General features: G+C 47.0%; 1 protein-coding gene across 1 annotated transcript; it reads right to left on the reverse strand.

Annotated features, from left to right (window-relative positions):
* Nucleotides 1-7,910: 7,910 nt before the first annotated feature.
* LOC120678096 (amino acid permease 3-like) lies at nt 7,911-9,665 on the reverse strand. The gene is made up of 4 exons (XM_039959259.1): nt 9,190-9,665; nt 8,893-9,107; nt 8,671-8,825; nt 7,911-8,567 (listed from the first exon to the last, which is right to left on the reverse strand). Exons 1-4 carry the CDS (start codon nt 9,663-9,665, stop codon nt 7,911-7,913), a joined length of 1,503 nt encoding a protein of 500 aa, XP_039815193.1.
* Nucleotides 9,666-15,123: the final 5,458 nt, after the last annotated feature.

The raw sequence follows: 15,123 nt of genomic DNA on the forward strand, positions 1-15,123 counted from the left end.
CAAATTTCGTAAACAATCTCGGAAGGAGAAACTACCAAAATAAAAGTTGTAGATCTCGAAAAGTTATGAATTTTTGTAGTTGACAATTTTTTAATTTGAATTCGTTTTGGGCCTCAAACAAGCAACTTACATTCGATTTAGTATAATATGTGGATAAGGAAAATGAAGTTTAGACACAAATGAGTGTGTGGTGCAGTGGTAGAAAAGGTTACACGTGAGGTTCAGGTTGTGGGTTCGAATCCTGTTGGCTGCGTAGTGCGCGAAAAATACTGCAACTTTCGACTTTGGCGGAGCGGGTGTGTGGTTGGCCGGTGGGGTCCTCCCCTGATTATTTTTTTGTTTCCTATTTTAAAATTAGTTTTCTGAAAAATTCTTTGCCGAGTACTTTTTAACACTCGACAAACTCTTTGCCGTGTGCCTGATAAATGACACATGTCAAAGGACCTCTTTGCTGACGCCTATTTGCCATGTGCCGTTTGCCGTGTGCAACACACGGCAAAGGTTTTACCGTGTGCAAAAGGCTGGCGGTCTCCCGTAGTGTAATAAATACTCTCTTTGGCTGCCAATGTGTCGCATATTGGCCGTATTTAGTCCTCAGGCATACACAACTTAGTCCGCGTTACTAGTAAAAACTGGAATAGAAAAAAGCTCGACCACATGGGAGAGTCCTGGACTTAGTTCTACGAAAATATATCTGACCTTTCAAAGTACGTTCGTCAATATACGGTAATTACGTGATGATTAGAGGCTTGGTCAACAATGAGGAAGTTCAGACGAAAGAGGGGTTCCTGCAACAGTAACATAAATTTGGTGAAAAATTGAATTGGAATGGTTTTAGAATGACTACTTCACATTTCATTACCTAGAGCCAGAGACCAAATTTTACTAGTCATTCTAAATCACTAGAAACGGTTTTAGAATGTAGGTTGCATACATCGCAGGGTCATTTCCTCAAGCGTAGCAGGCATGCCCACGGGAGGCACCCTCCAAATCACTAATAACAGCACTATACCACCACAACTAGAGAATCCCAATACGCTTTTCACTAGGATGATGAGGGTGCTATTCTTTAAAGAACCGAGCTTGACAAGCATTTTCCATCCATCTTTACCCTTCTTGACTTGATTGATGAGCGCACCAACTAAAAATAAAAGAGAGAATTACCCAACCCAATTTACCATGGTTAAGAAAGCACCCTATTGTTGCTCCCTACCTCATGATATTGAATTAGGTGTAACCTTCGTTCATTCCGCATTTCTAACTAGTTGCATAGAGATAGAGGGCTAAGGCTGTCTGCACTGGGTACGGGATAGCATCCGCTATCCCGCCCTGTAGTTTCATTTGCCGTAAAAATGAGCTGCAGCAGGCATGGTAAATGCAAACGCTATCTTCCCGGACCGCCTCCCGCATGCCATTTCCAGTGCGGTATGGACGATACGCCATTGCCTCGTGCGTGGGCCCTCTTTGTCCTTCCCGTGCCGTCCCAACCGCCGGAGAGAGAGAGACGCCGGAGGGAGGCCCGCCGCCGCCGCGCGCCTTGCCGGATGCAGACCCGATGCCGACACCATTGGAGCTCCGGCCGGCCGACCGCCGCGCTCCACCCTGCCGCCCACGCAGACCTCCGCCGCCACTCTGCTGCTCCGTGCCGCCGCCCCCGCACCGCAGCTCCGCCGTCGCAGAGGACGCGTGCCGCCGCCGCCCCTCGCACCTCGCGCGGGCCGCCACCGCCACCGCAGCCCTAGCGCCGCAGCTGCCACGACTGCCGTGGCGAGGGAGCGAGGAGGAAGGGTTGCGCCGTGGCCGCCGCCGCTGCCGCCCAGCCTCGCCACGGCCCCTGCGCCGCCCGCCCCGGCCGCGAGCCGCTCCCGCCCAGCCTCGCCGCCCCCGCTGCCGCTCAGCCTCACCGCGGCCTCTGCGCCGCCCGCCCCGACCACGAGCTGCCCCTTCCCAGCCTCGCCGCGGCCTCTGCTCCGCGCGGCCTCCACCGCCGCGGCCTATGCCCCGCGCAGCCTCCACCACCGGGGCAGCCCCTAGCCCGCGGACCGCCGGCGGGGAGGAGGATGGCCGGCGCGGGGACGGCCGGCACGCGGGACCGGGGAGGAGGAGGGCCGGCCACCACGCAGATTTGGGCCTCCGGTGCGGCGGTGGCAGCAGAGGTATGCGGACGGCAAAAGGGGGGAGGGGAGGCGGGGGCAGTGGCGAGCAGGGTGGCGCAAAGATCTGTGTCCGCCCTGGCCCCCTAGGCTCGCACGCCTGGCCGGCCGGAGCACGTGTCGGGCGGATCCCGCCTGGCCGGGGCACGCGCCGGGTGGATCCCGTGCCGGTTGGAGCCCGCGCAGGCCGGATCCCGCGCCGGCCGGCGCCCGCCGGATCCGGCCCGAGGAGATGACGGCCGGTGGAGCAGGGGAGCCGAAGAAGCAGAGGTAGGGGAGAGAGAGGTAGGAGAGGGAGAGAGACCGGGGAGAGAGGGAGAGCGCTGGTGAATAAAAAAGAGAAGGGAGGATGATGCGTGGGTGTGACATCCCGGAAAATTTAACAAATAAATCACTCGCTGAGCTCAGTTAACCTTAAAACCCTGAACCTTAATTCCCGAAATATTTCTCTGTTCCAAACGTCCGTTTTCCAACCCCCGACCCCTTTCCCTAGGGTCTCGTCCGCGCGCGCACGCGACCGCTGAGCGTGGCCGACCGGCCCCGTGGTCGTCGCTGTGATCAGCGCCGGCGCGAATCTCTCCCTCTCTCTCTTTTCTCTCTTTTTCCCTTTTTCTTTTTCATTTTTCCATTTTCCCTTTTTCCGTTTTTCTTTTCCATTCCTTTTTCTTTTCTCCTCCCTCCTCCCTTCTCCTCTCTCCTTCCTCTGCTCCCGAGCACCGCTTGGACCACGCCGCCCGACCACGCTCGCGCACGCCGCTGGCCGCTCCCCGCCCCTGTGTGCGTGCGCCATCCCGGCCTGCCCGTGCGCACGCTCACGCGCACACGCGGCGCTCGGCGCACCGAGCCGCGACACCCGTGCCACGTCGCGGCCGCCTGCCCAGCGCCGGTTCTGCTCCTCGCCACGCTCGAGCGCCGCACCCCGACGCGCCGACCCGCGCACACCACACCCGCTCGCCCGCGCGCACGCCCGTGCCACACGACGAGCGCCGCTCGCCGCTTGCGGCTCGACGCCGGCCGCCCCCGGTCCCGCTCGCCCCTGCTCCCGGGCCCGCCCACACACTCTAGGCTCTGCTCCCACGTGCTCTCGCCGCGCCGCCCGTCGCCTAGCAACAGCGCCGCCCTGCACGCCGAGCCCCACGCCACCACTGCCACCTCCCTGTGCTCGCTACTGCCGCCGCCCACGCCTGCCCGAGCCATTCCATCTCCCTGGGCCGGCCTCGCCGCCGACACGCCGCTCCGCGACACGGGAATGTGGCCGAACGCCATTAAGGCTCGTCGCGCCGCTCGCCGGCCGCCACCACCTGCCCCGCCCGCTCCACAGCCTTCCCTCGGCTATAAAGAGACCCCTGCCTCGCCTCCGAGCACCACAAACCACCTCCACCACCGCGCAGCTCTCCCCAAGACCCCGAGCGCCGCCACCGCAAGCTGCTCTACTCGCCTCCGCCGTCTATCGTGGGTGCGCCTCTACAGGCTGCTCCTGCCCGAGGTGGGTAGGGGATGGGAACCCCCTCGGCCTCCTCTCCGCATTGCCCCTAGCTCTGGTCGCCGCCAAGCCCCGCAGCGTTGCCGTCGCTCCGGCCAGAGCCGGTCGCCGCCCTCCGCCTTGGCGCTGCCCCTCCAGGCCACCACCACCTGAATCGAGAGGGGGAATCACTTCTCCTCGTCACCCTCTCTCTCTTTCCCCTCCTCCAGGCCGCCGCCATGACCTGGGACGCCTGAATCGGCCACCGCCGGCGCCCCAGACCCCCTCTCCTCTGTTTCACGGGAGTGGAAACGGGAGGGAGGTTAAAGAAGGGCCATTTTGCCCAAAACCCCCTTCCCTTTCCTCTATTCTATAAAGAGCCCTTCCACTCTTTTACCTTTTTGCAAATGAATCCCTGCCCTTTATTATATTCGCAAATAAACCCTTCCACCATAAAAGCACAATTTCAATTATACCCTACACTTTTCCAGTGTGACCCCGATGTTCGCTAAAATTCCAACCAAGTCCCTGTTATCTCAGAACTAATTACAAACAGGTCCCTGACTCCTGGTTTAACCCCTAAACCTCTCTGTAACCTATCATTTCATGCGCCAAACAATCTTCGATCGATCTGAAACTTTACCACGCCAAACCTAACATAGTTTTGGCCATGCCATTAGGAAACCTCCCTAAAATATTACTTCTATCTCCATACCTTATTTGTTTCCGAATCGAGCTCAACGATAAAGCTTTTATTTCTTTTCTTGATTGTGTGCTTGTTTGAATATGTCGTAGATCACGGTGTGAACGAAGGAGAGCCCGTCGATGAGCAGTACTGCGAGCAAGCGAACGACGACCAGTTCCGCGACCCCGAGCCCGAAGGACAATACTTCGACCAGGACCTCCCGGAAGGCTTTGAAGACGGCAAGTTCAATCCCATCCTTTGATGCTTGCTTTTGTCCTAGTTTTTATAAACACAACCTATTGGCCTATTTTATAAAATTGCATATGTTTTGCCTGCTAAAAATATGGTTGGATAGCCACCTCCTTGATTTATTATAACCATTCCTTGACCACCTAGATTAATGTCTGAATGTGATTTGTTTGGACATTAATCGCTGCTAGAGCGCTTAGGACCTTAAACACAATTTGTTTTATAAAAGGAAAATGTGCGAGTGTGTGGGGAGGGAAAAAATGTGGAATTTCGAAAGATGAGTTTAGATGGGATGGATGGCATTTCTGTGTGATTTGCCGATCGGTGTGCTCGTACCTGTGCGGCAGAGCAAGGAGGGGAGATATACATCTTGTCACCACTAAGGACCGAGTTGGTGTGTCATCTCACCTAACTCCACTATCGTGCAAATCACTCGACCGTTGAATGGGCAACGGCTTAGTATAAACCCCACTAGTTACTCTGGTAGCCATCAGGAGAGATAAGAGTAACGGGTGATCAAGGAGAAGTGATTAGCTCTGTGTGACTTATGCCCCGGTTACAACCTTTGTGATAGGTCAATGACCCCTTGGTGGATCCCATGATGGCTAGCCAGGTCTAACTAAGGTGGGTAATGGCTTTGTTAGGATCTACACCGACACTACGGTGTTCGAGCTGTGGTACCCCGCTTGTGGGTAAAGTTGCACACCTCTGCAGAGTTAAAATCTATTCGAATAGCCGTGCCCACGGTACTGGGCGAGTTACGGTGTGGTCACATAACTAGTGTTTATTGTGGGATGGGTTGGCGTGAATTGTTTTTGGAAACATGTCTGGCAGTTGTGCCGTGTGCTACGGCGGATGAGGAGTCCGGTAGTAGTTTAAAACCTGGATCCTGTGTGGATCAACACCATGTGTTACTCAAAAACTGGTTTTGGAAATACTTTCTTTCAAATGAACCCATGCATAAAATCTAGCTTTCCGCAAAGTAAACCTTGACCTTATCCTTGAATTACCCTGTGCATTATATTCTGTTTATACCCCCTCCGTGGGTGTGGTTGGACTTGCTGAGTACGTTTGTACTCACCCCATTCTTAATTTTTACAAAGGAAGATCCAGACTTCGTTCCCGACGACGCTGAGTAGGGGTATCGTCCTGCACCCAACCTTGCCTGTGGATTAGGGTCACCCGCAGGAGGTTCCGCATGGCGCAAGACTCTGATGACCCCCTCTTCGTAGTTAATGTAGTTGTGTGGGTTTTAGTTGTAATCCTCGCGATAGTGGCGCTTCACTGCCCATTACCGCGTAGAGTTGTACGGTGATGTACCATCTGATGTAATGAATGTGTCATCAGCCTCCTGGGACTGATGTTTAGAGTACGACGAGTGCGGAAGAAACTGATATAGAGTAGAGAATATCGATGACCAGACAGAAATATTCTTTTTAGAGGATGAATATAAAATATGACGAGTGCGGACAGCCTAAGATGGCAACGAAAATGGATAATGGATGATCAGGTCTAGCGCCAAGCAATTCTATTGTCAACTCGCTTCCTAATTTTAAAAAGTTTAAACATATTCAATTTAAACGTAACTGCACTAGTGGTCTAGTGGTAGAATAGTACCCTGCCACGGTACAAACCCGGTTTCGATTCCCGACTGGTGAAATTATATTTTTCTATTTTTTATTTTTTTAGTCTCATCTTCTCCGTATTTAACCGTCACAGTAAATCAAAATTAACGGACTGGTGCATTTCTTTTTTCACCATTATTGACATCTTCTTTAGTCTCATCTTCTCCGTATTTGACCGTCACAGTAAATCAAAATTAACGGACTGGTGCATTTCTTTTTTCACCATTATTGACGTCTTCTTTAGTCTCATCTCCCCTGTATTTAACCGTCACAGTAAATCAAAATTAACGGACTGGTGCATTTCTTTTCATTTTACTACTCAAGTATGAATTTACACGCTTCCATCTGACTTATTTATTGTTCTTAATTGCTTGTTGTAACAAGAGCGGTTCGTAATGTCACTCTTTCTCTAACAAGAGTGGATTTGAAGTCTCTAACTCCTAGGATAATCCATATAATACTACAATAAGAGATCATCGCCTTTACTATATTGTTATTGGTCATAGTTCATGCCATTACGGAATGATCATAAACATGAGCCTGAATAATAAAAAAGCATCGATTAGCTGTTTGGGAGGTTGAACCAAAACTTTTATCCTTGTGTTATTACAAGGAATACCTGTGCCTTTGATGGAGCTGCACCAAATTTACACGAAGCTCTTCAGGCCTTTAAGGAATACCATCTTGCTGTTGCTCAACTGGGAATGACTCAGTTCCAGCTCGAACTTCTACCGATTCAATTTCATATCATCCTCGGGATTGCTGAGCGATTTTCGGCTCTTGGCATGGCTTTGTATTCTACTTGTCTGTACTTTGCGCTTAATATAGAGTTTATTCATGGTTATCTTGCTATCTTGATAGTATGTCATACCATTTCTTATGCTCCCTCAAGTTATATTACCTTGTTTAGCTTAGCTTTTAAGTACCAACATCAATTTGGTGTGCTTAGCTTTGAGGCTTACTCTAGTCTAACGCCTGGCCATCATCATGGTGGGTGTCAGAGATATAAGAGATAGATATATCTGGCGGTTGGAGCTGCTAACCCGAACTAAAGGTCCCTCTCGGCCTCCTCCCGCCCCATAGCAGTTGGACTCAGGCCGGGGGCCATATTTGTAAAAAAAGTTGTTTTAAGTTTATCTTAAATCAAATATCTTAAACTTTGATTATAAATAATATTTTTTGGTGGAGTTTGAAAATATGAAAGCTATGTAAATAGATTCATATTAAAATATAGTTTGGTAAAAATATATATTGATTATATAAATTTTTTATAGCAAAAAGATAATGGTCAAAGTTATTTTTGGAGACCGTGTCGATGTCCGAAACGACTTTCCTTACCAATTTGGAGGGAGTAAGTACGCAACTCAGAAAATTAATTAAAATTAATCATCAGCTGATTTGTGCAGTTAGATTTCTAGAAAGGATAATTCTTTTTTTAATAAATGCAGTACTAGAGAATTAGAAATGGATCGCTAATTATGATTGATTGTGACAAAGAGGCAGCATTGTCTGTGCCAATTTTTCGGAGAGCTGCAGCACTGTCCCAGCGAATTGCTAAGAACAAGGTTAATAATTGACCCACTTGTCTCTCTCATAATATTTCTTGGTGCAGCCCGTCGCTTCTCCTCTATCTACTTGCCAGCAGTTCGGATAGTCTCAACCACAAGAAGGCTAAAACATACTAGGATATATATATTCTTGCGGTGAGGATTCAGGTCGCTCAGTGAGTTGTTCGGTCAGCACGACCAGCAGAACGGGTTGTGCGCCTTGAGCTCTTCCACGACGCCGGCGATCGACCCAGCCGCAGCCGCGACGGACACGACGAGGCACCCAGCACTGAGCGCTTGCAGGAGCAGCCACCGCGTGCTTCCCCGTGCCACCCCGCGGTGCGCGATGTACATCTCCACGGGGAAGTAGACGGTGAGCGGCCAGAAGGAGACGGCCCCGATGAACCCCACCACGGAGCCGAAGAACGGCAGCAGCGTCGCCACCGCCGTGGTCACGCACACGTACGCCGTGCGCCAAGCCAGCCGGATCGGGCTCACAGAGAACGCCATGGTCCGGCCCAGCAGCCTGACGTCCGTCTCGCGGACCAGCGCGCTGCCGGGCCACGCGGCGGATGCCCGGGCCTCGACGTAGGCGAAGACCGGCTGGGTCATGACCTGGTAGGTGCCCACCAGGTGCACGACGACGAAGGCGTTCGCCGCGTCCAGCAGCCAGAAGGGTTCGTAGAAGCCGAAGCCCGTGAGCATGTTGTCGGGGGCCGCGCTGCCGAAGGCCGCGTACCCCACGCACCCGCACAGCAGGTAGATCACGGTGGTCACCGCCACGCTCACCGCCGTCGCCTTCTTCATCACCACAGCCTCCGACGGCGGCGGCGACTTTATCGTGTCCTGAAAGGAAGAAGACAGCAGGCACGGACGTATTATTACAGTTGGAGTAAGCAACAGCCAAATAATGGCAATAAGGAATCAGCTGTCACGGCTGGTGACGTGCCTGGATTTCGAGCAGAATGATAGAGAAACCGTAAGCGAACGCGATGTTTCCAAAGGCCTGCAGGTTGCGCCAGACCTTCTGCATCAGGGACAGGGTCACCCTGGTGGCGCCGGTGCTGATGACGCCGGCGAGGCTGCCCCTTAGCCCTCTGTTCGCTGAAATCCTTGAGAATGTCAGCACTTAACAGGTTAATTAATAATTACCAAGTATCGACTTAATTACTTACGATCTCCGCGACGCCAAGGGAGACGCCGATGGTGGAGGAGCTGAAGGACATGATGGCGGCGACAATTGAGAGCCACCATACCTTGTCTAGGTCGGGGATCTGCGAGAAGACGACCTGCATGACGCCGAAGATGGCGATGTACGGGCTGGTGGAGGCGTGGCACGGGTCATCGTGCCCTCTGTAGTGGAAGCAGCCCGCCCTCCTAATCGCCCTGCTCGTGTTACAATTGACAAAACTACTCGTTATCGCCGTTGTAATGGAGTAGTGCGATCTTGGTTTACAATGCAACATACTGCATGCTGACGGACGCCGCGATGGAGACGCCGATGCCGATGCCGAAAAGGTTGGAGAGCTGGATGGTGCAGCAGAGCCTCTCCTTGGACTCGCCCAGCGTGGCGCGCACGGCGTCGATGTAGGTGCGGTTGCGCCGGCCGAACACGCGGTCGCCGGAGCGGTAACACTCGGTGAGGAGGGTGGAGGTGTAGTAGATGACGGCGGCGAAGAGCACCATCACGGCAGGGCCTGCCGCCCAGCCCAGCTGCGCGATGCCCCACGCCAGCGAGAGCACCCCGGAGCCGATGACCGCCGTGATGATGTGCGCGATGGCCGTCCACAGCGTGCCGGTGCGCCGCGGCCGGCCGTCGTCGTCAACCAGCGGCTTGGATGGCTCTGCCTCTGATGAGCGACTTCGGACATGGACACCGGCGGCGCCAGCCTCCACCTCCATGCCGCGATTGTCGAGGGGCGCCACGCTAACGGTGTGCGACATCTCGTCGCCGGAGATGCTTGTTTCTGAGAGTTTGGTAAATCGGTGGGGAGCTTTTGTAAGGCCAAATCAAGGTTAGCACAAAGAATATATATATAAAGCTCGAAGCTTGTAGAGATCTCATTTGACCGTCTCCAGTATTTATGAAGTGACAAAGGTGAGGTCGTACTTATTTAACACAATTAATTGCTCGCCCCCACCGAGTAGGGGTCCGTGCTACTTTTGCTAGTTGTCACCAAATGTAACCACAGTTGACACGAATGATACCACAGCGAGAAGCCTGTCAAACCAACATTTATTTAACATGCCAAATCTAAAAAGTAATCACGATATGATTGACAAATATTTTAAGCAGGTCTATGAGACGAATCGAAAAAAGCACAAACCATGACCCAAACAACATCGTGATCGATACTCCACTGATTGATTATTAGTAACCATCAACCACATAATCGCATTTGCAATGGATTGAAATAGCCAAATTGCGTAAGTATTTTGAAGATTCATCTAAAATTCTAAATTAGCAGGCACATAGCCCTTGCGCATTGCCTTAGTGGTGAGTGTGCGTTGTGCTGCGTAATCTCAAAAAAATATATCTAGAGTTGAACCTGTTCATCTAGCTTCAAATCTCTGATTCAGCAAGAGCGTTCTCATTTTCGACTAACTCCGTGTAGTAGTGGATGATGTGTCTATTGACAGTAGCGCGTTTCTGGTAATTAGCTTGGTCAATTTCAAGATTCGCTTGACAGTCTTAGATGAGTAAATTGCTACACGTTAGCAGTCTCATAGTTTGTCTTATGGAGTTCCACTTAGGATTTTTGTGATGTAGAGGAGAGAGGAGGTGCAGAGAGAACAAAGCAGTTGTTTCGGGAAACAACCGCCTCATAAGCTAAAATCAAAGATTATGAGACCGATTCCTCACCATTGTAAAGTTGTTTTCATGATACTCATAATATTTCCTTTTTCATTATATAAATTAAGAATATGGTACTACTAGCCAATTGAAAAGACAATATATTGTAGGGGTTGTTTGTTAAGTCATCTTAACATTATGTGCCATTGCATGAGACCACCTATCAGACAACTTGAATGTACTATCCCTAATGGAGCAGTTTGTAGAGGCAGGGGTCTGAATTTGTACTTGTTTTCTAAAATAGTGTGTTTCTTTTTAAGGAAAAAAAGTTCAATTTACTCCCCTCAACTATAGCCAAAGTATGGATAACCCCCTAAACTATAACTTGGTTCAATTTACCCCTTAAACTATATTGTTTAGTTTATTTTACCCATAATACAATTTATATTTTTTGTTTCTCCATACACAAGTTGAAATTTAATTTCAAATTATGCAGGGTACTGGTGGACATCACAATGCATATTTACAAAAAAAATTATAATTTTCCCCATTAGTTTTCATATAATTTTGAATTCCAATAGTTAATTTATTATTAAATATCCTAACCTATGAAAATAATAATAAAAAATTATGATATATTTTTTCTAACATGCGCTATAGTGTGTACTATTATCTTGTAAAATTCCAACTTAAAAGTCCACCTATGCATGGAGGAATGAAAAAGGCAAATTATATTAGAGGGTAATTTGAACTAAATGGCATAGTTTGGGGTATAAAATGAACCAAACGATAGTTTAAGGGGTTATCCAGACTTTCGCTACAGTTGAGGAGAGTAATTTATAATTCTTCCTTTTTAGATGTTCGGCCGCATGCTATTTATTCCCTGGTAACTTTGAGAAAGTTAGGTGGTAGCATTATTGTTAATCTGCCTTGTCATATGGTCCCACACAATGGCTGCACGGTTACATGTTTTCGCTCATTAATCTGGGAACAAGTTTCCCAATCAGGTCTATGATATAGAGATATAGATATACATATACAGTATATATATAAATATATAAATAGATAGATACAAGATATAGATATGATATATACACATGCAGATTCATGTATTGATTTAGATACATACATACATACATCAATTTCTTAACAATGGAAAAAGAGTAAAATACATGGGCATTCATCGAACTTGTTTGAGATGTCATCTAGATTTCTAATCTCTCAAAAATGCATTTTTAGATCCCTAAACTTGTCCGAAGGTTTTATTCGGGTCCCTAAACTCTCAAGATGCTCTTAGGTTCCCAAACTTGTCTCCATGTGTCATTTCGATCCATAAACTCTCAAGATGAATTTTTATATCCCTAAAAATTGCCATTAGTTAATTGTATTCAAAATAAATTGTTTATTAAACTATTTTCCAGCCGATTCATTGAGAAATCTTACCACTAAGATCATTCTCATTCTGAATTAGCTGTTTATTAATCATATATCATGGATTAATCTAGATTATTTGATACCAACGGTGGATATTATAGTTTCCTCGTTTAACATGGAGACATCAATGCTAATCCTGAATATTTCCTACTAACTATTTATATTTTGCATGTGCTTTGTATAAATTTATTAAGATAATTTGTTCTCATTCTCAACAAAATACAAAATAGATTTTTTTAAAAATTTAAAGTAGCAAAAGAATTTTTCATTAACTTAAAGTAGCAAAACAACATTTATATTATATTAAAAATAGCATCTTAAGAGTTTAGGGACCTGCATGACATCGCGAAACAAGTTTATGGACCTAATAATGTATTTTGCGAGATTAGGAATCTATGTGACATCTTGAAACAAGTTCTGGGATCTAAAAATGTATTTTAAGAGTTTAGAGACCTAGATGACACACTGGAGCATATTTAGGGACCGCTCATGTAGTTTACTCATAGAAAAATAATTTGGCATTTCACATCATCCTGTATGTATTCAGATTTACTGAATCATCATCCATTCTTTGGGATAATGTCAATAATAACTACCGCAAAAAAGCCCTTTGCATATCGGCCATCACCACTAGCTCAGCTTAAAGAGGTGGTTCATAGGCGGTGAATGCTACTATCACTGCTTGTTTCAGCCATGAACCGGCGTAGGAAATATTACTACAAAAACGATCTGTAGGGACATTCTGTTTTTTCCAGGGGCGGGTCAAAGGTAACCCCCTCCCACAAAAGGAGCAGATTCTACTGTAACAACTGATATGCTTCTAAAAAAAATCATTTTAGGGATAGATAACACCATCACCCGACCCTAAAAATAGGGACTCACACTTAAAAAATTATTTCTAGGGCCCTAAAAATGCCTGACAAAATTTGGGTGTTATGTTCTTTCTCCTTCCGATAGCCCATTGCTTGCTTGAGGGTGGTGCTGCCTGAAAATCTTAAAAAACAAAAAAGGAGATGAAAGGTTTTAAACTTGATTTTCTTTAAGTTGGGGGCGGTGGGAGGTAAGTTGACGCTAATTTCATATTTTTTTTTCTAAGCTCTTTGTATAGTTTTAAGGCTCAAATGGAGCTCTCTTTGCCTCTAGCAAGATCTAGATCTTCGTGGTGCAGATTTTCCATTTCAAGCTCCATATGTCTCATACTTTTGGATGAAGTTATATTATTTTAGTAGAAGAACAAGATTATATAGTCATTTGTACTCAATATTTATGTTTTGGCATCATTCCTAAATAAGCAATTTTCTAAATCCATGGAGTAGAGAGAAGATTTATTTTTTTCTATATTTATACGTGCATGACAATAATATGTTAGTTTTTGATTTATTTTTAGTTAGTACATGCTAAAGTGACCTTTTTAAATGTCAACGCATATATAAAAGTAAATATTTATATACTATTTTTTATATCTTAATTGAAGGAATTATATTGTTTTAATCCATTGAAATTATTTGTTGATATTCAGAGATGGATAGGATATGGATATACAAAGTATGAAGGATGGAAGTCTATTTCCTTGAAAAATATAATAAATTAAATCACAGCTGCAGAAAACCATGCAAGAATTGGGTAGACTAGAGGATACCTTGCCTATGCAGAACCTGCAAGCATATTATGGTATTCAGTGACACAACTACAATAAGATATCATAGCATCCACTCAACGAAATCATAGAAGAATCAAGTTTGATAGATTGTTTGATGCTTATAATGATTTTGTTGAGGGTGACGACGACGATGATCGTGTTAGTGGATGCGATGATGATGGTGTCGACGAGGGGCTATCGATGGTGGTAGCGATGACGGTATTAGTGACGACAAACTTGATGATGATAATTTCCTGAGCCAGTTGTTGCGCCATATCAAAGTGGAGCTGTTGGTTGATAGTGCAAAGGGGTTAGCAAACTTCGAGATGGTGAATAAAATCAGTAGAGGTAAATATATATGAGCGGTCAAAAGATGTCCGAAACACTTGTGCTTCTTTTCATAATTGAGTTGTTAACTCTGAAGGCTAAGCAAAGTTGGTCAGAAAGTAGTTTCAATGATCTCTGGCATATGTTGGGTTGATTGCTTCCAAAGCTAAATAAAGTGCCCTTTCAAGACCTATCGAGCAAAGAAGTTTCTCTTTCTTGATGGGTGTGGAAATAATTCATTCATGTATAAATCATTGTATTTTGTACCGTGGGGATGCTTTCAAAGACTGACAATGTCCTGTATTTTCTGCAAGTCAATTCAAAAATAATGCCAGTTATTGTGGTGGCGATAATCAAGGTCCATCCGACGGGAAACAAAAGGATGAGGAATGTGTTACCTCTGTTGAGCCAACAGACACTACCTTAGGTATTTCTAAGAAGCAGAGGAGAATTCCTACCATGATTATATGGTACCTCCCAGTTGCTGATCGCTTGAGGCTTTTCTTCTTCAACCCAAAGGATGCCAAACTGATGCGATTGTGGGATTCAGATAAGCGCAAGAAGGACGACGGAAAGCTTCGACATCAAGCTGATGCTCGCCACTAGAAGAAGTTTGATGAGCAGTATTATTTGGAATGTGGAAAGGACCCGAGGAATGTTATGTTTCCATTGAGCACGGATGGAATGAATTTATTTGGTGAAAGAACTAGCACTCACAACACATGGCCAGTGATCTTGACGATTGAGAACCCGCCAGCAGTGCTAGAACAGAAAGTGCATTTTGCTATAAATCCTTATACAAGGCCCCAAGCATGCATCCTGGCATCAATATACATGTTGTTCTTAAGCCTTTGCGAATACGCCATGTCCTCAGAGGAGTGTCGCCTTTACCACAGCACAACCATACGTGGCAGATTGTATATCTGTTAGTACCATTGTTGGTTCTCTATCCGGCTGGCAGAGCTAAGTCCACGTCAGAAGACTCCTACAAGCTGGCCAGATCTCTTGATCGCGGCGTTATGTTGCTTCCCGACTTTGCCAAGGAGATCGAGTCGGAACTCGAAAACAACTCGAGTTCTACTCGGACTCAGATTGATCTCAAACCGAAATCCACTCGAATTGGGACTCTTATCGCGCAACCCGTCTTTGGTTTGCGCAATTCATCATCTGTCTACAAACAGATGATTAGATTCTCCTATGAAAATAGC

This window comes from Panicum virgatum, chromosome 6N, assembly GCF_016808335.1.
Source record: "Panicum virgatum strain AP13 chromosome 6N, P.virgatum_v5, whole genome shotgun sequence".
NCBI lineage: Eukaryota > Viridiplantae > Streptophyta > Magnoliopsida > Poales > Poaceae > Panicum > Panicum virgatum.

Bases quoted from the DNA above. Each gene is read 5' to 3' on its own strand.
- LOC120678096 (XM_039959259.1), bottom strand. From the start codon at position 9,665: ATGTCGCACACCGTTAGCGTGGCGCCCCTCGACAATCGCGGCATGGAG. The intron at 9,108-9,189 runs GTATGTTGCATT...TAACACGAGCAG, and splicing joins GCGGCGTCCGTCAGCATGCA to GGCGATTAGGAGGGCGGGCT. The intron at 8,568-8,670 runs GCACGTCACCAG...TCTTCCTTTCAG, and splicing joins TCATTCTGCTCGAAATCCAG to GACACGATAAAGTCGCCGCC.